At 36.7% G+C, this 24160-nt stretch overlaps 1 protein-coding gene across 7 annotated transcripts in view; it reads right to left on the bottom strand.

Annotated features, from left to right (window-relative positions):
- LOC109456700 (ankyrin repeat domain-containing protein 26) overlaps window positions 1–24160 on the bottom strand; it is a 99608-nt gene that overhangs the window by 41916 nt on the left and 33532 nt on the right. For 4 of the 7 annotated variants that reach the window (XM_074324972.2, XM_088789337.1, XM_088789338.1 and 1 more), the window contains 7 exons: window positions 23862–23920; window positions 21423–21516; window positions 19304–19402; window positions 18653–18681; window positions 18486–18558; window positions 7203–7282; window positions 1543–1700 (listed from right to left, as the gene is read on the bottom strand). In XM_074324972.2, coding sequence (XP_074181073.2) covers window positions 1543–1700; window positions 7203–7282; window positions 18486–18558; window positions 18653–18681; window positions 19304–19402; window positions 21423–21516; window positions 23862–23920 — 592 coding nt within the window. Of the gene's footprint in view, window positions 1–1542; window positions 1701–4561; window positions 4699–7202; window positions 7283–18485; window positions 18559–18652; window positions 18682–19303; window positions 19403–21422; window positions 21517–23861; window positions 23921–24160 lie in introns of those variants that run through there. The other 3 variants (XM_088789344.1, XM_088789341.1, XM_088789347.1) reach the window with 2 other exon arrangements.

The raw sequence follows: 24160 nt of genomic DNA, 5'->3' as shown, positions 1-24160 counted from the left end.
GTATTATATTATATGATATTATATTATATTATACCCAGTATTATATTATATTATATTATATTATATTATATTATATCTGGTATTATACTATATTATACCCAGTATTATGTTATATTATATTATACCCGGTCTTATATTAAAATAAGACCAGGTCTTACATTAATTTTTGCTCCAAAAGACGCATTAGAACTGATGGTCTGGCTAGGTCTTATTTTCGGGGAAACACGGTAGCATCAATAGCTTTGAGCTCTGCTCTTTAAGCCAACACTTTTAAATGTATTAATTAAAATCTATTTTTCCTCATTCAGGGGCCTTGGGGATACAGATGATACCCCAGCAAGATTACTAGTCCCAACCAGAGAAGCCAACACGGTGTTCCAAGCAGATCTCTGGTCCCCTTCCTCTCATCTAAGATCAGATATGATGAGAGTTCTGCGAATCCCCCAATAGGTAGGAACAGCTCTATGCCCCTGCCCAGCAGGAAGCAGATACAGAAGAAAACACCTCCTGTCCCTCATAGAAATTTTATGGGGATCACATCTCTCAAGGAGAAAACAAGGCAGGCAGTCAAAGATAGGCATCAGGTGTCTGCATTCCTGCACATCCAACACAACCCACAGAATGTGACTGCCCAAAAGACCTCCCCTCTCTGCCCAAAACTTCCCCTTTTCACTGTAATTATCTACCCCAATGAGGAAACAAATGGGTACAAAATACCCAACTAGACTACGCCAGTCATTCACACCTGCGCAGTAAAGGCCACAACAACCTTCATTTCACCTCTGCCTCATTATCCAATCATTATAATATCATGCATATGCCCGGAAGTTCATTAATATCATTATAACGGACTGAATTCTGGGAAGGAACATGCGCAGTCTAATAAGATGAGGTAATAGCCCCTTGTCAATCACAGGTGTCAATCAAGTGGTCCCATGTCTGGAAAGGAATAACCCATTCTAGAGAAAAAAGGGATAAAAACTCCAAGTCCTCGCTAGTCAGCGCCTTTAAGCCTTTGAGCCTTTTGAGCCCCTTCTTCTACTCAAGCCCTCTCCAATCCCTTCGAAGTGTACTCTCTTCTAACAATGGCCCTTGAGCCACTGCTTTCTGCTCGGCCCGCTTCTATCTCTTTGAATAAACTGCTCTTTCACTACTTTATCTCGATATCTCATTCAGGTCTTTGCTCAAGATGCCAAGAACCTGTACACCGCGCCAAGGAGGGCCCACTCTCCAGTAACAAAACGAGGTCTGAGAAATTATGTCTACCAATAGTGTATGAGAATGCCTTTTTCTTCCCATTTGCCGAACCTGGTTGTTATTTTTTAAATAAATTATTTATCATTATGACTTCAAAAAATGGTATCTTATTGTTTGTTAGTTTTTTTTGTTAATTTGGTTAATTTGCATTTTCTGATTACCGGGCAAGGCTGAAAATCCCTAGTAAAAATACAAAGTTTGTAAATCGTGAATATTAGCTCAAATTAGAATTTGCTGGATAGGAAAATAACAATTAACTACTGTTAAATATTGCTATAGGCTTACCTATCAGAATCTTCATTCTCCATAATAGGAAATTGCTGGTCATCAGTTTTTCCACTCTTTCTTTCTTGAATTAATCCATGGCTGTCATCAGCAGCAGCATTATATATGTGTTCTGTTACTTCCATTTCACTACTTTCGTGCTTCTTTTCTTCTTCAAACTTTAATGAAAGTGATAAAAGTGAACTGGCATCTTAAGATGACTAACCACAGAGCTAGGAGGTCTATGGGCAGAGCTGGGCTCCCTGTTACTCTCTAGTCCTGACTTCCTGTTAAAACTTTATAGTTCTAACTTCCGGGAGAAGGACTGACATAGGGAGCCATTTGGGGAAGAGCTCTCTTTCTTTTTGCACATGTGAGCCGGTTGGAGCTCCGGCCAGAGGTGTGCGTCCTCACACTGCTGTGGTGGTTTTGTTTCCTTTTCTTTTCCCGAATAAACTGCTCTTTTAGTGGACTACCTGGAGAATTATCTTGTCCAGTCAACAAAGCTTGATACTAAGGATAATTTAACTATTAATGTATTCATTAAAAAGAACTTTTGTATTTTCATTGATTTTATCATTAGGCTCTGAGTTTAAATGTCATGTCTTTCACCAATAAAAATATTTTTGTGCTTACTGTATCATTATAGGTCACTGAAATTTTTGTAAATTCTGTTTCATTTCTATTTCACAAAGGGCTTTCTTAATGTTGTGCTCTTATTTACATCGACTCTTTGCTACCTAACACCCTCCCCCATCTGACTAGCAGAGACAGAAAAATGAAAAGACGAAGACACAAAATTTGTTGTTTTCTGTCTTTACCACCTGGATTTTGCATCACACAGCCAGACTTAGAGGATGTGACATAGAGCTTAGGAATGTGGTTAACAATAGGAAGTCTTCTTTTTGCACTAAGCTATTCTTCCCCTCTTGCCTTTTACAACTCTTTTTTTCCTTTAGATCTTGGGGATATCGAAATCATAATGGTATTCATGAAATACAGGAACCAAAGTCTACACAACACAGAAGCACAGTGAAACTGACCAACTGTTAGTTAATGTAGAATTCTAGAAAATGAGTAATGCTCCCCGAATTTCACATTCAATAACCATAGAATTTTATAGCTAGAGGATTTGGAAGTAATTACCTAATACTTTAACCCCATATTCACTGAAAATGAAAATAACACCAAAGGTTAGATGATTTTTCCAAAGCTCCTAAAGATGCATTACCTAGCATTCTATGGCACCAAAAGAGATTATAGAATTCTATAATGCTGGATCAGAAAAATGACCAGATAAATTTGTCAAACTGATCAGATCAATTAAAAGCGTGACTTTAAAAAAGGATTTAAATGCTTTAATTTGGGGAAGGACTCATCCACTTTTTCTTTTGAAAAAGAATATATCAATTTTGTCTACATTTAAAAGTCAATGCACCTCAAAACTTTTCTCCTTTAGAGTTAAATACTGAATATTTTGCAAAGGGTTTACATTACCTATATGATAAAATCATGCAAGTCAAAATGTACCATACTTTATTAAACAACATAATATAAAGGTAAGAATCAACAAAAACATCTGAGACTGGTGATAAATATATATATATATATATATATATATATATATATATATATATATATATTTAAATATATTTAAATATGTAAATCTCAAAGGGGTCATGTTGGAATTCTAAGTGTCTTACTTTTTAAAGTAAAGCATATAAAAGATTGCATACACTAGAGTACAAAACATTAGTATAGCTGGGAATATTTGTTTATATCCCTTCTCTCAGTCATTAGTTCCTTTCCATTTTATTGTTTATAGAATGCAATTTATATTTAAGCCAATACATTAAAGAAAAAACCCAAAGCTTATTACATTTTTTAAGCAGTCTCCTTTATATTTTTTCCGATGCAGAAAGTCACATGGTACATAGCTAAATTAATTTCCCAGTTCATACAGAAGACTGACAGAGACACTTAAGTTGATTAAGGAACAAAAATTATGAAAATGTTTTCTTGAACTCCTATTATTTAGATAGCAGAAATAATATATTTGAAAACACAATTACATATTAAGACAACCCCATGTTATACACAACTCTTTTCAAAGTGAAAAATCAGAATGGATCAGGTAACTGATAGAGAAAAAAATAGAATAGTAACAAGTGAACCTCTACCTCTTTTTGAATTTTCTCTTTTTCCAAAGCCAGGAACTCTACTTTTAACTTTACTTTTAATGCCTATCTCATTCTTAAACCTTCACATAGCTTGCTGTAATTCTCCATTTCGACATACTTCAGATGTTCTGTCACTATACAGTGGAGAACACTTACATTTTCTAATTCAGTTTCCAGGCTTTTACAGTTATTAGCAATACAATTATCTGCATATAATGGCTTCTAGAACAAGTCCTGATTTGGTTTTGTTTTCTTTTAAGTGTTTGTAACAGCAGAAAAATTGTGGCTTTTTATTTGAATCATGAATTGCACTTCATTGGAGCGGGCAAGACACAAATCAAGAAGGGTTTTTGGATCACTACACTGAGATGTATGTCCGATGCCTAATTTCCAATTGGTGGTATTTGGGTTCCTATTTTTTGTCACCTGCATATTAAACTATTGGTCTTCTTTCACTTCAAATGGAACTACGGAGTTCCTTACTTTTTTATTTTCTATATCACTATAAAAACTCTCAGCATTTTTGTTAAAAACATGTTCAGAACGTGGTTTGTTATCATTTTCATGGTGTAATTTACCTTCATTTAAACAAAGCTTAGAAGGTGACTGGCAAGAATATTCCGGGAACCCAGAGTATGAATGAGATGGAAAGACATTTTCGGGAGTGGGTTCTTTTTGTTCAGGAAGTGCCTGGAATACTGCAGAGACAAACAGTCCAAATGTATCCTTTTCCTCACAATTAAGTATATTATTTGACAAATTAGAAGGTATTTCTCTTAAGTTTGATCCTTCTTTAGAGCTATCAGATAGTGGCTCTTCCTCAGAACAAGCAATGATTTTGTATTTTTCACAAAACTCACCAAACTTCTGCTTTAACTCATTTGTGATGAGTTTTAAATCATTTCTCCACTCTAATTTGCCTTGCTTGGTCCAAATTCCTCATACTTTTGCACACAAGGATGTCCTGGGTATACAGATATATTCTCTCTATCTTGAGACATTTTTTGCAGATGCAAAAGTGGAAGATTAATTTGCTTAGTTTGATTTTCAGATGTCTTTTCTGTCGGGGTACATGTTTGTGAAATAACTTGATCCTGAAGGAATCAAGTATGGACAAAGAAAAATTAGAATATAATTAAAATTTACCCGTCAAACTTCTTAATCTATGTTTAGCTACTCTCAAATCACTAGATTGTAACTAAGAAGTAAAAAATAACTTGCCTTAGTCTAAATAAGGAGAAAAACATGAATCTGCACACCTAATTTTGCTTCTGTTTGAACTAAACAATTTGTTATATGTTAAATCCACCAAAAATGAATTAGTAGATGATTTTTAATGTTAGAAAGGCTTCCTCACTTAAAATAGTTCACCTCCCCATATATTAGCGAGCCCCTACAATGTGTTTAAGAATATTCTTTTTATTTTATTTTATTATTTTATTTTAAATTAGTTTATTGGGGTGACAATTGTTAGTAAAGTTACATAGATTTTAGGTATACAATTCTGTAATACATCATCTATATATTACATTGTGTGTTCACCACCCAGAGTCAGTTCTCCTTCCATCACCATATATTTGATCCCTTTTACCCTCAGCTACCACCGCCCCCCTTAACCTCTGGTAACTACTAAACTATTGTCTGTGTCTACGCGTTTTTGTTTCTTTGTTTGTCTTGTTCCTTTGTTGTTTTCAGTTTTATATCCCACATATCAGTGAAATCATATGGTTTTCTACTTTTTCTGTCTTATTTCGCTTAGCATAATTATATCAACGTATAACACTATTATAGTATATAATGTGAATTAAAGTTAGGAATTTGCTTTTCTTTCTGATTGATGTTAATGATTTTGGCTCCTAATAGTTTAAAGTTAAATAACTTTATTAATTTAAAGACTAATTTAAGGATTTATTAATTTAAAGGTTAATAACTGGAGAAGAGGTAAACTTTAAATTATTAGGGTCCAAAATCACTAACATCAATCAGAAAGAAAAGCAAATTCCTAATTTGAATTCACATTATATACTATGGTAGTGTTGTACATTGATGTAGTTACCAGTTGCATCCAATTCTAATATATTCTAATATCCACTAATAAGCATATATAAAAAACTGAATAATATTTACTGATTTCCTACACCAAAATGAAAGAAACCAGAAAGTTATTGTTTGTACCCTAACAACAAAAGGTCCCATCCTGCAAGGTATGATTCCCTTAACAAGCAGTTGAGTTGATTTCATGACCCCATTCTCTCCCTGTAGACTCAGAGGTCAATTACTATACATAGAGTTCACAAGGCAGAATCCACCTGTAACCTGGCCTAAGTAACTTGCCATATGAAACTACAAATTTTGAACCACTGACAATGATGATTCCTTTCACATGAGTCTGACTCAGTGATCATCATTTTCACATTGTCCATAATTTCAACTGTTTAATCATGTGATTCAATATTTGATGTTACTTTCTTTATTATGAAAGGAAGTTATAAAAATGAAAGGAGCAAACAATATTCAGGACAGTTTTTTGTTGTTGTTGTTGTTTTGCTTCAATTCCAAAGATAAGGTTTAGCTATAAGTTACTATAGATTCTAACACTATTTTCAATTTTGTAATTAGTTCAAATATTATAAAAACTAGACTCAATTATGCTCTATTAACTCTAAAAGGCTAGCTCGAAAAGTAATTTCTATTTTTTGTCCTTTTTTAAATTTAAGTATATAACTATAGTTGGTATACAATCTTATATTGGTTATATTAGTTTCAGGTGTACAATATAGTGATTTGATATTTTTATACCTTACAATGTTATCACCCCACTAATTCTAGTAATCATCTGTCACCATGCAAACATATCACAATATCATTGATTATATTCTCCTTCCCCTTTTCACCAATCCCCCCACCACCTTCCTTCTAGTAACTGTCCCTTTGGTCTCTGTTTCTATCAGTCTGTTTTTGTTGTTTTGCTTATTTTGTTCTTTTCAAACAATTCAAAAAAAAAAAATTGAAGAGGAAAGAACATTTCCAAACTCATTCTAAGAGGCCAGTGTAATCCTGATTACCAAAACCAGACAAAGACCCTATAAAGAAAAAGAATTACAGGCTAATATCCCTGATAAACATGGATGCCAAAATTCTCAACAAAATACTAGCAAACTGAATTCAACAGCACATTAAAAAGATCATACACCAAGATCAAGTGGGATTTATACCAGGGATGCAAGGGTGGCTCAACATCCACAAAATAATTAATGTGATTCATCACATCAACAAAACCAAAGATAAAAATCATATGATTTAAAAAAAAAAATCATATCATTAGCTCAATACATGCAAAAAAACCATTTGACAAAATTCAACATCTATTTATGATAAAAACTCTCAACAATGTGGGTATAAAAGAAAACTCATCTTGAGGAAGGTAATTTCAGTGGGACTGTGTTATGTTATTAAAGCATAGAAAATGGTATTATACTAGAAATTAAAATTTTTACATACCTGTGGGTAATTATTTTCACTTCCATCAAGGCTTTCTTGTCCTTCTGATGTCATTTCTAAGTCTAGTTCTGCTGACAAATCTATATATTAAAATGAATTGTTAGATAAAACTATAGATTAGAACAGTTGGATAAAACTATATAATCTTTGTAAAAACAGAAAATAACATTGTATCAATTGAGAATTTAAATTAAGTTTAATCTTTAGCTGATATTTATTTAAGAAATACTTTCAATTATTTAAAACTTCAACAAAGCATTTGGTAAAAAATAGATGTCACAGAGTTCAAGGCATACAAACATCTCAAAAATTCGTTCACAAATACATTCACCCAACATCAATGAAAAAACAATCAGAAACAAAAGAAAATTTAAAAATACAGAACAAACATATCAAGTCCCACTAAACTCTATTCCCTACCTCATAATAATACCTTTTTAATAACACCCCAAGATTCAACTGTAACATTATTCAGTTTCCAAAATTGTTACGTTTTATGCCTTGATCAGTGTACACCCTTCCTTCTAGCTGAAATATTTTTCAACTATTCTAACAAATTTCTTTTCATCTTTTAAGACCTAGCACTGGGATTTAAAGACCATAGATAAGAGGTATCAGGAATGGTTTTCTTAGAGATATGCCCGAGCTGAGATTTAAACAGTGAGGTTATCCAGAATCAAAGGGATAGAAGGCAGGAAAGGGGAGAGCATGCCAGGCTGTATGAAGACAGGGAGAGAAGCGTATAATAGGATACATTTTGTCTAAAATACAGGGATGGTGAGGAGGGCATCACCAGCAGTTCAGTAATGGACTGTAGAAAGGGCGGATAGTAGAAAGAGTTAAAGATGAAGAGTTAGACAGAAGTCAGATTATAAAAGCCTTATGTGTAATTTTAAGATGCCTGGACATTAATCTGTTTTAAAGAGTGGTTCATGGTCATATTTGCATTTGAGGTAAATCACTCTAAATGCTGTGGTAGTGATGAATTTGAGGGGCATACTAATAATGAAAAGAGATGACTTAGAAGGCAGTAATTCAAAATAAAGATGACACAGGCCTGAACTGAGGAAACGTTTCCAGAAATATTTAAGATATACAACAATCAGTACAGAATAAATCTTTATTCAATGAATAAATGCAAGAACTAGACTCTGCTCATTATTGTATGAAAGTTATCAACTAAGAAGTGAAATGAATTACTTGAACTGTTTTAAGTCACTTGAATTTATTTTGCAGCTTTTCTGTTTCACATGTTCCTGTGTTGAGGGAGCTTGTGTAGGTGTTTAAAATCTCCTGCTTCTTGGATCTAACAGACTCATGAAGAAATAAGACACTTGTATAGATAAATAAACAACCTTGGATTTATAGCTTGCAGTCACTACTCTAGGAGATAAATGAAAATCTTTGGTAAACACAATGTTAATTCTAGAAGTAAGGATTAAGAAAAGAAGATAAAACTATAGGAGTGAAAAAATACTGTATTCAACTATAGACCTGATAAAAGGCACAAAATTAATGGTACGTAAAGTAGAATACGTATCAGATGGAGTTAGTCAATAGAATGAGTATCCTAGTAGAATTAAAATTGGTTTTCCATATATTGTTTTTAAATAATACAGCACTTCTTAAAACCAATTGTGAACTATGTATTCATTAAAAAAATTTTGGAAAGTGACAGACTATGTGGACCCCGCTGAGAAGGAAGTACCAGGTAGCGAATTCTCAACGACTCCCATTACTGCTGGAAAAGTCAACTCTAAAATATATAAAGCCATAGAAAATACAAGAAATATTTTAATATTTGGTTTCAGTAAGTGCTTTTTCAGTTACACTAAATAGAATTATAACTAATATTTGTGAATTCAGAGCTATAAAACTAAAGCTAAGAAACCACGTTTTGTTTCAGGAGGCAATCTTTAGATCTCTACCTAGATTTCCCATCTAGTCCCAACATTACCCCCCACCCCCACCGTGGTCTTCTGCCTTCCCTCCTCCCCCTCCCCCCCCACCCCGCACTCCAGTTCAAGCCATTGTTTCTCAGTCTAGTTGTAGGACACAGCTCCCTGGCCCATGCTGGTATTTTGAGCCTTGCGCTCCCCCCAGCTGAGGCAGGTAGTCGCCAGTCGTCGGTTGGCTGTTCACAGCAGCTCACGGCAGCTCACAGCAGCCCACGGACACTCACACTGGCTGCTGGTCACTCAAGCTGGCCACAGGCCGCTCTTGGCAGCACAGCAGCCCACGGCATAGTCCCAACATTCTACATATAATAAAGAATAATGCTGCTACCCACTTCCAAGGGTACGATCAATACTAGTCTAAGGGAAATCACCGTTTCTCATTTTCTTTCGTGTGTGCGCGTGCTACTTTGGTTAGAGGAAGCATGTAAATGTCTTGCTAGGGGGTATTCTGTTTGGTTGTGGGTTGCATAAACGGAGTCAACATAAAGTAGATTTTGCCACAAAATGAGTTGAAAAGTCAGAACTATGGTGAAACCACAGAGGTGGTGAAGGGTTGAACTCTGTTTTTTTATTACCTTCTTTGTTCTCTATTTTCTGGTAGCTGTGATTCACACAGGTCTTGAAGCCTATAATTTCCTAATAGAAATACAACTCCAATATTAGTATTTTCTTTATCTATTAAGGTCATCTGTCCAAAGTCAGTGGATGCTGACTGATCTTTGGTTATTGTTTGTGATACAAATGGACATTTATCATCAAGTTTCAAATTCCTGGATGTTTGATGAGTACAATGATTGAAGGATAGACCAGCAGAATCCCAACCGGAAGAATCCAAAACTAAAATTTTATTAGAATGTAAATAATAATATAAATTTGACTAACTTGTAAAAATTCTTCCTTCAAAGAAGCAGTCCCAAGTCTTCTTCTCCCCCAAAACACACTACTCCTTCATAGTCCATTCTATTTTAGGTGTCCTATACCTGCCATGTACATAGATAATTTAACTACTGTCTCACAACTCTGTACTTTTTTATTTTTATTACTTTTTATTTTAATTCACTCAGCAATTTCTATTACATAATCTATTTTACATAAAAGCTATGCTTATTAATAGTTAAGATTCTTCAGGGTATGAATGCTTTTGTCATTATCAGAATTTATGTCTATCCACTTAAGTTTAAATACGAGGTTTGACAATTAAGTTCGCTAACTTGTTGCAATGATGTTGCTAAACTTTTTTGATATCAGAGGGATTACTCATTATGAATTTGTACCAACTGGACAAACAGTTAACAAAGTTCACTATTTGGAAGTGCTGAAAAGGCTGCATGATAAAATTAGATGACCTGAACTTTTCGCCAACAATTCATGGTTCTTGCACCAGGTCATGACAATGCACCAGCTCACACGGCACTGTCTGTGAGGGAGTTTTCAGCCAGTAAACAAATAACTGTATTGGAATACCCTCCCTACTCACCTGATCTGGCCCCCAGTGACTTCTCTCTTGACCAAAAGATAAAGGAAATATTGAAAAGAAGGCATTTTGATGACATTCAGAACTTAAGGGTAATATGACGACAGCTCTGATGGCCATTCCAGAAAGAGTTCCAAAATTGCTTTGAAGAGTGGACTAGGCACTGACATCAGTGCATAGCTTCCCAAAGGAAGTACTTCAAAGGTGACTGTAGTGATACTCAGCAATGAGGTATGTAGCACTTTTTCTAGGATGAGTTCGCAAACTTGTCGGACCTCATATGCACGGTAAAACGTGGGTTTTAAAAAACATTTAATGAATGGTACTTCTTCAAATAAGAAAATACTTAATTACAATGAGATGGTCTTTCTAAATGTACCAATATCTTCAGAATTCATATGAGAAATGACATTCTTGGGTGACCTTATTGTTCTCATATAAAAATAGGATCAATGTATGTCTATGCTAGATCCGAAGAGTACAGGAAATGAATATATAACACAAATATTTTCCTTTTTTTTAAACAAAATTGTCAGATTTAAACATTAATTAAAAAAAAATTTTTAAGAGAAGTGAAAGAAAAAAGCAACAAATGTAGAAGTGAAGCTTTAAAGCCTATTTCATCACGAAAATCCCTTTATCATTTTGCATCCAGGAACCCTGTATATCCCTGGCATACTAAAATCCATCAGTTCAGCTGTCCATAACTATTTTCACAGTAATACTGAATGTCATTTGCCATTTTCACTCTCATTCTCTTATATGTATACAGTGGAGTTTTTCACAGACATGATATGTGGTAACATCACAGCCCTGCAGCAGGACCCAGCTGGGCCCCCTGTAGTCGGAGCCCTGCCCCCATCCAGCTGGCTTCCCTTTTTATTTAAACAGTAAATCTGAGCAGTGTGAGCTCAGAATGCCTTCGGGATACCCTTGCCCCTCTTCCAGCTATCACCCTGGAGATGCTCTCTAATCACAAACTATTGCTCAGCATTCTTCCCAGGTTACTCCCCCCACCATCCCAGATCACTGGCACCAGAAGAGATACGATGACAGAGGTGGGCATCATGAAAGAACAACAGACTTTCGGAACCATCATGCAATCTCTGGGAGAGTGCCCTGATTTTCCCTTAAATACCCTAAGCAGGTCTGAGAATGTTAAGGCAGTTTTTGGAGGTGTTAACCCGCTGCCTTCTCAGACCACCAGTGCTCTGATAATAAACACTTATTCTGTGACCCAACTCCTGTGTTGGTCTATAGTACTGGCTGAACGGCACAGTCAGCGTGAGCCCCGGACTCATTGGGCTTCCAGTTACAGTTTCTGGCAACCACGAAGGGATTGCCTCAGGATTTCTCCAGTAAGTCTTTCAGCTTGCAGAGGGTCTTGGGGGCTGCCTAGGACTGGGCGGATTCCTTGGCACAGACCAACCTCTGGAAGTAGCTGCCGAGCAATTTTGCTGGGGAGGGGGTGTCTTGCACCAGGGTCCACCTGTCATGGACGTTTTTCTGCTCAGTTGGGATAGAATAAGCGGTTGTTCTGTTTTCCTGCTTCCAGTTACTGGTTGAGAGAGTGAAGTGGCCCCCAGCATGCGCAGTCCAAGGATTCTGCACTCACTGCCTAGGGCTCCTCTCTGAGGGCCATCTGGGGGTCGTACTGACCCACTGGCGCCAAATAGGTGACACTGATATGGGCCAAATGAAAGGGCTTCTCACTATAGAAACTTTAAGTTTTCTTTTCCCTAGTGTTCTGGCTTCGTAGCCCCTGGTTATAATCATTTTTCAAATCAGTTTCTTAATCATAAATAACAGATTGTTTTTAACCTGAATCATAGAAATCTCCTACCCTCTGCTTTAAATAATTACCCTAAAGCTTGTGATTGTCTGTTGACTATGGTCATTGTATCACAGCATTTTTTCCAGGCCCAGCTCCCAGGTAAGCAATAAACGAATGACCAGTTAAACCAGAAGAAAGGCCAGGCTCTATGAAGGTGAACAAATTTTTCATCATGCAGTCACCCTGTGTCAATGGCTTTGAGTTCTGCTTCTTGGGCCAACACTTTTAACTCTATTAACTAAAATCTATCTTTCCTCATCTAGGGCCCATTAGGATACAAGTGATGCCCCACCAAGACTTCCAGTACATCCCTACCAAAGAGGTCAACATGGTCCTCCAGGCGGATCTTGAGACCCCTTCCCTCATCTAAGATCAGATAAGGTGAGAGTCCCGTGAATCCCCAATAGGCAGGGACAATGGCCACATTCAGCAGGAAGCAGACACAGAAGAAGAGATCTCCTGTCCCTCGACTTCCCATAGAGACTTATGGGGATCACGTCTCTCAAGGGGGACATGAGGAAGGCAGTTAGAGACAGGAATTGGTCTCTGAGATGCCTGGATACGTCAGGTAACATTCCTACATGTCCAACATAGTCTATGGGAAATGACCACCAAAAAAACCTCCCCTCTCCGCCCAAACTTGCCCTTGTTTACCATAACCATTAGCCATTATCAATCACAGGTATCAATCAAGCAGCCCCACAAATAGAGAGGAGTAGCCCATTCTGGAAGAGAAGAAAATAAAAACTCCAAGTCCTTGCCAGTCAGGGCCTTTTGAGCCTTGCTTTGCTCGGGGGCCCGCTCCAAACCCTTCTAATAATGAGCCCTTGAGCCCTTTGAGCCTTTTGAGCCACTTCTTTGTGCTCAGCCCGCTCCTACCTCTTTGGAGTATACTTTCACTTCTAATACATGCTCTTTCACCACTATATTTCTGTGTCTTGTTCAATTCTTTGCTCAAGATGCCAAGAACCTGGACACCACACCGAGAAGGGCCTGCTCTCCGGTAACAACACTGCAATATCCAACAGGGCATAATACCCCACTAGTAAGAGGCTTTGGTTGCAAGCTTGCTCTGGTTCTGGAAGCGTGCTTGTGGTTAGCAACACGGTTCCCCAGGAAGCGAGGCCCATCTGCCGCACTGTAAAAGCCACCACTCCTGCTCTTAATCTTTGGGCATCTGGTGGTCTTAAGGCCACATCTGGTTTCTGCTTTTTAGCCCACTGGCCGACTAGCTGATGATCAACAGACCCTGTATATGGAGTAAGACGACGTTGTCGCGTCCAAATCTGTCACCTATCTAGGTCTGGTTTTTGTAACTTCAGATTCAAATTTGTTTTTTTGTTTTTTGTGTGGTATCTGTCTGGGTTTTGTCTGTCTGATCCAGGGAATATTTAGGTCTGTGTGTCAAGTGTGACTGCCTTTGTTCCAGCTCAATACTGGGATCTAAGGTTTCAATCCAGGCGGGAGCCCATGGGCAGAATATTAGGGCCATTGGCAAGATTACAGCTATAAGCCTCTGACCAAAAAGAAATCAGTATTCTATTGCAATTCTGCTTGGCTAATGTATATACTAGATTCTGGGGAATGCTGGTTGCTCAGTAGTTCATTGAATTATTATACTATTTTGCAACTGGAATTGTTCTGTTACAGGTCTGGGAAATAGTTTGAAATTGTGTATGTAAAAGCCTTTATGATAGACTCTGAAAGGAAGGGAACCAAACTGATAGTTCAGAGAAAAGGGGACTCCACCCATCTCCTAATCCACTTATAACCAGGAATGCCTGGGGCTGAGGTAAATGAAGGAAAAAAAGAAGAGATGCTTTTAAAACCAAGTGGCTAATTATAAAGCCATACCCCCCAACCCCTTTGTTCCAGGTCTTTGAAATTGAAGGGGCAATTGTAAGATCTTAGGTCCTCTCTGCAATTGTTAATACCAAGTTTCCCCAAAAATAAGACCTAGCCGGACAATCAGCTCTAATGAATCTTTTGGAGCAAAATCTAATATAAGATCTGGTATTATGTTATATTATATTACATTATATATTATAGTATATTACATTACATTACATTATATTATATTATATATTACACCGGGTCTTATAGTAAAATAAGACTGGGTCTTATATTAATTTTTGCTCCAAAAGACACAGAGCTATTGTCCAGCTAGGTCTTATTTTCGGGGAAACACGGTAGTTCTGGTATATGTATATGATCTCTGGTATCTGTGTTGGCCTATGTTTTATATATAATATAATGTTTTGTCTCCAGATGATATTACCAGATTATAATGTTTGATTGGCTTAAAGAAAAAAGATTAAGTGCCTATATAAATTTTAAATAACAAAAAACTAACCCAAGTACTTTTCAGGATCACATGATCTAAGAAAATATTTGATACTAAGGCTGGTTTAACTTTTGGTTGAATAGATGTGTCTTTTCAGGTTATTAACATTAAATATGGTATCTTTTTACCTGGGTTTACAAAAATAAATCCATGTTATCTCTTACAAAATTTGTCAAGAAAATAACTTGGTTAATAATTAACTTTGAAATCTCATAGAGTTAAAAACTAATAAAATGTTAACTGAAAGAAGGTTTTAGATGAAACTTTTCAGTAATAATTATATAGTGGGGATATCTGGATGTGGTTTCTCAGCATCTGTTGACTAAGACGTTACTAAGCTGTTTACTTCAGGTTTACTTAGTTGTGCTAAATGATAAAAATTACTGAATATCTAGGTATTTCAAAATAACAAAATGCTGAAATATTGATTTTTGGATAAGTCTGAGTTCATCCACTTCTGGCTTCTTGTCACAAGAATGTTAAAAGATAGATTAAGGTCTGTTAATAAATATATCTTATAATTTATTACAAAATCTTATACTTTCGAAGGTTACAAAATATGTTCGTGGATTTACCAATGTAAATGCTAACTGCTTGCTTTTAGTTGTCAGTAAAAATTAAGGTTCTGAAGGTTATGGATTCTAATTAATATGAAAGAAAATGATGTGTGTTTTCAAGGAAGGTATAAGGTATGGAAATAACATTTTTGAAGGAATTGAAAGAAAGTAGTTTGCCCTAAGGATAGTTATTTCTGAATGTGCGAGAGGAGACAAACTAAGAGGGACTGGGAAAGTTGTAGAAGGTTTGTGAAGAAAAAGCTTAAAATAATTTTATATATGGTTCAGCAAAATGCAATTAATTAGGTACATTTAAAGATCAAAAGTAAGCTAGTACAAAATTAGTTAGGTTTTCTCTCTCTGCTAAATAAGATAAAATTTGTTAGACTATTGGTCTGCTACTGACATGAAAAATGTTCTGCCTGAAAAGCAAAGATTACGTGTCATCAAAATAATTTATATTGGGGCGGCCAGTTAGCTCACTTGGTTAGAGAGCAGTGTTCTTAACAACAAGGTTGTCAGTTAGATCCCCACATGGGCCACTCTGAGCTGCGCCCTCCACAACTAGATTGAAACAACTACTTGACTTACAGCTGATGAGTCCTGGAAAAACACACTTAAAATAAATAAAAGTTTAAAAAATAATAATAATAATTTATATTGTCTTAATCAGGTCCTTGGTTACTTAAAAAAATAAAAAAATAAATCTAAGAACTAAATTTGCTAATAGTTATGTAAACTTTTGTATTTTAGGACTGCTAGAGTTCATGTGCCCTCCTCAGTGTCAGAATGTAGGCCAGTGTAAGGAAGCTTGGCCTGATGTTTTCCCCTAATCTAACAGGCTATTATAAGGGTTCTGGCCTACTATTACATCCCTGATAAAGAGGCTCAGATCCTAAAAGAAGGCCAGGGAATTTGTTCAAGTGTTTAACAACTGAGACAGGGAAAACGAGGAGTAAACGAACAGTGAGACCGGAGGACAAGGCCAGAGACAGGCCAGATTTTTGGTTGCAGTTAATAGACAAGCCAAGTCCAGGGCCACCTCAGGGTCATCCTGATGGAGAAACTGACCTAAGATGGTTCCCTGCCACATGGAACTGACCTAAGATGGTGGCCTGAACAAAGAGAGAAGTCCCCAGCCTAAGCCCCAGCCCACTTCCGCATAACCCCCTCCAAGCCACACCCCGAGCCAATCAGCAGACGACACCTACCCCGTCCCCGACTCAAGGAAGTCCCCAACCCATAAAAACCTGCTCACAACCTTGCTAGGGGCTCAGTCTTTTGGAAAGGATCCCGCTGAGCCCGCCAGTGTAATAAAGCTGACTCTCCTAACTCTCTGAGTGCCGCTTGGGTTCTTTCCGGTTCTGGTATCCGAAACAATCCCGGCAGCCCCAGAAGAGGTACACCAGGTAAACGAGCCTGCTTTGGATGTGGAAGACCACTGGAGTAAGGATACGTCTTTTGGAGCAAAAATTAATATAAGACCTAGCATTATATTATTATATTATATTATACCCAGTCTTATTTTAAGACTGGGTGTTATATTAATTTTTGCTCCAAAAGACGCATTAGAGCTGATGGTCCAGCTAGGTCTTATTTTCAGGGAAACACAGAAGTAGCAAGAGTGGTCCCCACTCGTATCCCTGGATTTAGAAATTGTCTTAAATAATACAGTTGTTTTGTTTCCTCTCTAATCTAACCTTACTGTTTTTATAGTAATAAAATGAACATATGATGGGTGGCAATGTAAAGGTGAAATTTGGTAAATCAATAATGTAATCAGACTTAGCTAGTTTGCAGTTTGACTTACCACATAGCTCACTATCTAGCCACTTGTCAGTTTGATCCACCCTGATATTCAGCTGTTTTTCTATTTGTTTCTCCCCTCACTGATTGACTTAAGAACTGTTTTCTTCCCTTTTTCAAGGCTACACTTACCTCGTTAAATCCATTCAATGAACAGAATCCTAACCTGAAAAGGGCAACTTCTTAATCCTCAGGCACCCAATTGTAGATTGGAATCCAATCTACAATCCCCTTGCAGTTTTTACTGATGACACATAAAGCCCCAGGCCTTAGGAGTATGGAGATAATATTATCTTAAAACAGACCAGACCCCAGAAAGTGATTTCAGCCCTAGGACCTGCCTAACCAACTCCCCCTTTCCCTTGTTCTTCTTGTGTACCTACAAAACCTTCTCCCCATTCAAGAAACGAGGAGATGGGCTTTGGACAGGAGTCTGCTATTCTCCCAGAATGCCAGCATTCTAAATAAACCTGCTTTTCTTTCCACCAACCATAGCTCTCGATTTTTAACTTTTTCAAGCGGCAGGCAGCTGGACCTCAACACAGTATCAGTTCTAATGGTCGCTGGGTCATAGCTCTAATGGCTAATGTGGGTGCTTGTTTTTGGTATTTTTCAGTTTTAATTCCTAATATTGTAAATATCAATAGATGCTACCTACTTAAACAAAATTCTTTGGAATTCTCAATGTCTTTTAATAGTATAAAAGGATCCTAAAGCCAAAAAGTTTCAGAATTACTGTTTCAAAGACTGTCTACCAAATATTATGATTAATTACTTCTACCATTTTTAATAATCAAAGACATCACACACACACACACACACACACACACACACACACACACACAGAGTCTGCTAATCAGAACATCTGGTTGGCTTAAGATCATTGGTGTAATGACACTAATATGAAGTAAAATTAAAACACAAAAATTAACAGTTGACACATTAGCAACTGAGGCTTTACTCTAGATAAAGGTCAAAATCAAAGAAGCATTTTAAAACACTGGAAAAAATCTGTGTGTGTGAAAATTAACCTCTGGGATCCCAAACTGGGAAGTTTAGGGTATTGAAACAAAAATAGAAACATCTTAGTTCAAGCGCATGTTTTTAAAATCTCTTTTTCTTATTGTTGTAAATATCTTTTTTCTCAAACATGGATACCAACAATGACATCTGCATTATTTATGTCAAATCCTTCAATTAAATTTGCAAAAAACACCAAACAAACAGGAATTAGGAATGAGAAGATTCTGCGCATGTCAAATATTTTCGTGCACTCCTTTGCAGAGAAAAATTGGTATTACAAAACATACCTGATGTGGGTGTTTGCACATCCTCCATTCCTGCAGCTTTGTTAGAGTCAGGATCTTTTGCTTCAACAGTAAGCTGAATGGATGTGGAAACAAGGTGAGTAATAAATAATGTACATTTCATACAATCTGTAGTTAACAAGTCAAAATAAAAATATAAAAGTTATTACCTTCAAGTGAGGATATTTTTCAGGAGAATCTAAAAAGCAAAGGGACATATACTCAATCATATGCAAATATGAAAGCTAACTATACGTTCATGCAGAGTTAGTATGGAGCTGAATCCTCATGCGTGGCTTTGGAAATGACTACATTAGGTGTTGGTGGTTTTTCGGGGAGAGAGGGAGCTGTTTGGACAGCAGCAAGATAGAAATACGAATTCACTCTAAATACTGAAGAAAAAACAGGAATATAGGTTTCACAAAACATGCAGATGAGATTTCAAAAGTATGTTTCCAATGACTATAACTAAAATAGAAAAGTGTGCATAACCAATGCGAACGTGCTGATTGATGGGGAAAAACGTGATCCTTCATCAGAGGGACAAACCATGATCCAGACAGGCTCAATGTGCAAGATGATGATAGAATACAACAGCGTATCTTTAATGCAATAATACATCAGAAACATTTATACCATTATGCTATAAGTATTTATCATGTTCTTCCATCTGTTCTGGAATTTAGGAAGTACACAGTTGTGATGACAGTTCAGTTGAATGCATAATTCATTTCTCAACAGAGGAAGTGTTATAAATCGATCAACTTGGACATACACTTGTAGAATAATAGTTAATAAAAATCTTCATTTTTTTTTCATACCAATGTGGGCTACTGGTGTGCCTATACTTCTTGTATCCTCTAGTTTAGCCATCTTACAGTTTCTTGATCCACTCATGCAAGAAGGGATATAAAACACATCTAAGAAATAATGTAGAATGAGCTTTCAATATTGAAATATGGTTATTAAAAGAAAATAATTAATTTAATTGCCACAGAAATATTAAATATTAAAGATCTTTTATATTTAAAATCAGTGTAATATTTACCAAAAATAACAATTTTGACACTTAGGGAATAAACGCTATATAATTTCTTTCGTTTCCAAAATTACTTTGGTTTGGTATGTCATGCTAGTCTTTAAAGGATTTTTATGAAACAGCTGTCTTATAAAAAACTTAGCTACCTTAATAAAACAGCCAATGCTTTTATATTCAAATTAATCTCATTTGAATAGCAAATACCAGTGTAGCAGATGTATTTTTTTGATGCCTGAGAATCCTGAGGAGGATAAGTGAGTGGCTGCAGCTTACCCCATTCTAGCACTCCCTCCTGCTTGGAGCAGCACTCCCTCCTTGGAACAGCAAGGATCTCATCTTCTGTTTCAGTGCAAATATACTAAAGCCATGAAAAGTGAGGTCTCTCACATTTCCTCATCGACTCCAAAATTACCTAGCTGAAGCCTTTCTTTCCTCCCTCCTTCTCTTTACTACCCCACTTCCTCTTCAAAAGTAATTTTTAGACCTGTGGTCTGGATACTTCCCCTTTTCCATTCTTTTTGTGGATTATCCCCACCATTTTTTTTTTCCTCTCTGTTTAATAGTAGTATCTTACAGCTATAAACTCTGTTTCTTCATCTCTTTCCTTCCCTTTGGTTATAAATATGGTCAGAAAGAAAAACAAAATAATGCTGTTCCTGGATCCTTTTATGTCTCCAACTATCCAATGTCTCCTCTTCCAGAATTCTCTGAAGAGAAGTCAGCCCCCCTCTCTGCACAGAGCATGGCCTGTGGACCAGCACCTTGGTGCCCCCTCAATCCTTGTGAGACATACAGATACAAGACCCACTGCTATCATTTCCCCCCAAACTGCAACTGCATTCGGAGTCATGGACTTTTGGTCAGGTTATTGCTTCCCTGATAATCCCATAACCAATCTTACTCTCTGCTTCATTCCAATGCTCTTATTTTGCTCTATATGATACTACCCTATGAAGTAACAGCGTTTTATATGGCATTAAAGAATATACATTTACAGCTGACCACATAGGCTTAAGTTCATCCCTGGTAGATAAAATAGAGCTCTACATGGTCAGGTACCTCAGTCTGTAATGCCGTCCCAACCGTGAGGAAAAGAGGATGAGCAGGGACATTTTACTGTACTTGACTGACAAGTTTTGGTACTACCTGTAGAAGCTCACTTTCTTCCCACATTTCAAAAACTCTGCTCTTCTTTTTTCTAAATTATTATTTTACCACCTTCCACTTCATTTTTCTTCACTTACTCCCTACAATTTCTGCCTTTCTTGTTCTTCATTCCCTCTTTTATTCTTTTCCTCTTCTTTATTTCCTGACTCTCCTTAGGTCTTAGAGAGTCTTGAAATGGAACAAATAATTGAGCTCCTGTACTGGCACTCCCAATTTGTTGTTGGTACCTGATAAGATAAACAACTTGTCTCCTTTTCACTTCCTTTTCCTCACTAGGCATTTAATAGGTGGTTTTCTTTAGCTATTAGACTGTATCAGTATTCATGCTTTATTTGTTTTTTCCCCTTTCTTCTCACCCCCGCACTCCTGTTCAAGCCATTGTTTCTCAGTCTAGTTGTGTAGGACACAGCTCCCTGGCCCTGCTGGTATTATAAGCCTTGAGCTCCCCTCGGCTGAGGCAGTCAGTGGTCAGTCGTCGGTTGGCCGCTCACAGCAGCTCACAGCAACCTCCAGCTGCTCACAGCAGCCCAACTCCAGGGAGAGCTGTTGTTCACAATCTTAGCTGTAGAGGGCGCAGCTCATTGGCCCACGTGGGAATCAAACCAGTGACCTCGGCGTTAGGAGTATGGTGATCCAACCATCTGAGCCAACGGGTCGGCTCGTGTATTCATGCTTTAAATCGACATCCTGTTAATGACTTTTTAAATAAAATACAAAAAAGTAGAAGGTCTTACCTGCTACTTGTCCAGTAAGTATATTTTTTCCTCTTTGATCTGCAGCACCAGAGAAATGATCAACATACTTCTGTGGAAGGCTTGCAGAGAAACTCTGTTAAAATTTATATCAATAATGAGTTGTATAAAGATTTCTAGTCCCTTGTAAGAAAATATCTGAATTTCCCACTTTTAATGCAATTAGACTGAACAATCAGGCCAACACGTACTGAAAACTGAACCATGTAAGCAGGGAGCCACATAGACACTGTGAAGCTCAGGCCTGTCATGTGGCTCCTGCCTGACTGTCATGGAGTCTCAAAGCTGAGTGAGCACTTCAGAGACACCGTCCTGATGTCTGTGCACATCTCACCAGGAACTGACTCCAATCACCTTCATCTACTCTGCATCCCCATCAAGGTCACTGGACATACGGAAAACTACGCATTTAAGCAAATCCTCTAAGACGTGTACTTGATATGAATTTTAAATATTTCTACTGACAGAGTTGTTTTCTGTTCAAATAAGATAGTTGACATGATAAGAAGCCTTGATGTATGTAGTGTTGCATCTAAACAGAACAGTTTAGAACCTACTAAATTTAGGTAAACAAGGACTTGGAGAAAGCTAACTATTATTTGATAAAAGTTTTAATAGGAAAAATCATTGAATGAAATGGCAAGGTACTAAGAAAAGCATTTTTTAAATTATGTTTAAATAATAGTCAAAAATTTTACATAGCTATGCAACTCTTCAGAAAAATTATAGTAAGCTTTCAGTAGGGAAAAATAAAAACATTTATTTATTAACCATCTAAAATGAGCCAGGCACTTATTATGCACATTTTATTTCTCTTCTACACAAAACAACAGCTATAAGGATGGTTTGATGATGGCTACCGTACAGGCTGCTTCCTGGCCTTTCTAAGACATCAGAGTAAATGATGAGCAATGCGATCCACTGTTGTCTCTGTCCAGCAGGTTTTGCTCCTAGACCTTCACATGACTGGCTCCTTCTTGTGCTTCACTTGGCAGCTTTTGTCACACTCAGGTTTTCTGACCACCTAAATTCTACTCCTACTCCCATTCCAACTGTAACTCCCCCTTATTCTCCCCCCCTTATTCTCTAACCTAACATTTATAGGAAGCATGTGCTGTTTTCCTGCTCCTACGACTATAGCTTAACCCCTCAACTTCTACACTCAGTGCCAAACTGCCTGGCATACGGTTGGTATCCAATAACAGAAATTTGCTTTAGGTCAAAATATTTAAGATTTCATCAAGAAGGCCTCACGTCCCAAACCACTACAGACCTCTGGGACATGGCCAGTCACAGTCTCCTGAACCTTAATACCCCCAAATTAGAAATCCACATGTCCCTTCTAATTTTCCCATTCTGTTCTTGTCACCACTGCCATTCATTGTCCTTCAGGTTACAGAAAGTGTCCCAATATTAATAAGTCACTACAAGCCACTGTGATCACTGTGTCTTATATTTCCACACCACCCTTTACAGTTTACAAAGTGTTTCCACATTTGCTATCACATCTGTTCATTACACATCCCTGAAAGGTAGGTATGACTACCATCATTATGAATCAGATCACTGACATGGGCAGGTTAAAAAGTTTTCCCAAGATCCCATAGCTAGTAAGTAACCAATCCAGGATGCTAGCTTGTTCTTAGACTTCAAATACATTGCTTGTACCACCAGGCTGCAGATGCCTATATCAAAATAACACCCTTCCTATCTCTTTCCACAGCTAAGGTGTCAGATTAGCTCATCACTACTTTGTACTTATATTATTACAAGTACGGTTGCTATAAGTTACTTAATGCATGTTATTTTAACTATCAAAAACAGTTGTTACTTATCAAAACACCACTAAGCCAAATTGTTGTTAATGTAATCCTACATATTTATTACTATCCACCATGCTCTTCCTTCTCTGGAAAAGTTCCTTTCAGATCTGCTTGACAATCCAAATATAATAAAACTTTGCAATCTCAGGCATTATCTTTCAAGTTCCAAGTGATAAAAAAAACTACAATGCAAATTGCTTCTCTCTGAATCTCATTAGTAGTTTTACACATTCATATATGCTATAGAATAATACATTTGGCTATAGGCTGACCTGGAATAATTCTTTAGTTTTTAAGTGAACTTAACTTCAGAAACCAAACTGATTCCTTATGGTTTTGAAGCCTTAGTTTTTTTATACTATACTACACTGATTTCATTAAGTGAATCTTGCAAATTAGCAGAATTTACTATGCAGTATTATTATATTTAGCACAGTTATTTTATTAACTATAGCTTAAAAAACATAAGAAAATAATTTTTATGGAAAAATGCAGAGGTGAGAAAGCATACTGTTTATATTTTAAGCATACTGTTTATATTTTAAGAATAGTCAATGCTGATATCTAAAATAATAACAATAATAATAAAAGACAGTACCTCAGAATCCCAAGGTGATTCTACATCTTCTTCTTCTAAACCTAATGCTGACATTTTATCTATAAAATGTAGTCACAGATACATTAATGTAAATATTTTTATATGGATTTTAAATACATATACAAGTCTATTTCCATTCATGAGAATTGCAATAAAATAAAAGCAATAGCAGAAAAGAAATTCAGAGGATTGAAGTATTTGCAAGAAGAATAAGTTGGTAATAGTTGGGATACTTTTCAAGAAAGAAAATAAATACTTAAAAGAAAAAGGTATCATATTTGAATCGACACATGTTAGAT

The sequence above is a fragment of the Rhinolophus sinicus genome, chromosome 1 (assembly GCF_057876585.1).
Source record: "Rhinolophus sinicus isolate RSI-liver-muscle chromosome 1, RSI-T2T, whole genome shotgun sequence".
Taxonomy (NCBI): Eukaryota; Metazoa; Chordata; class Mammalia; order Chiroptera; family Rhinolophidae; genus Rhinolophus; species Rhinolophus sinicus.
The sequence above is the reverse complement of the archived record's forward strand: the minus strand, read 5'-3'. Positions and strand labels throughout refer to the sequence as shown.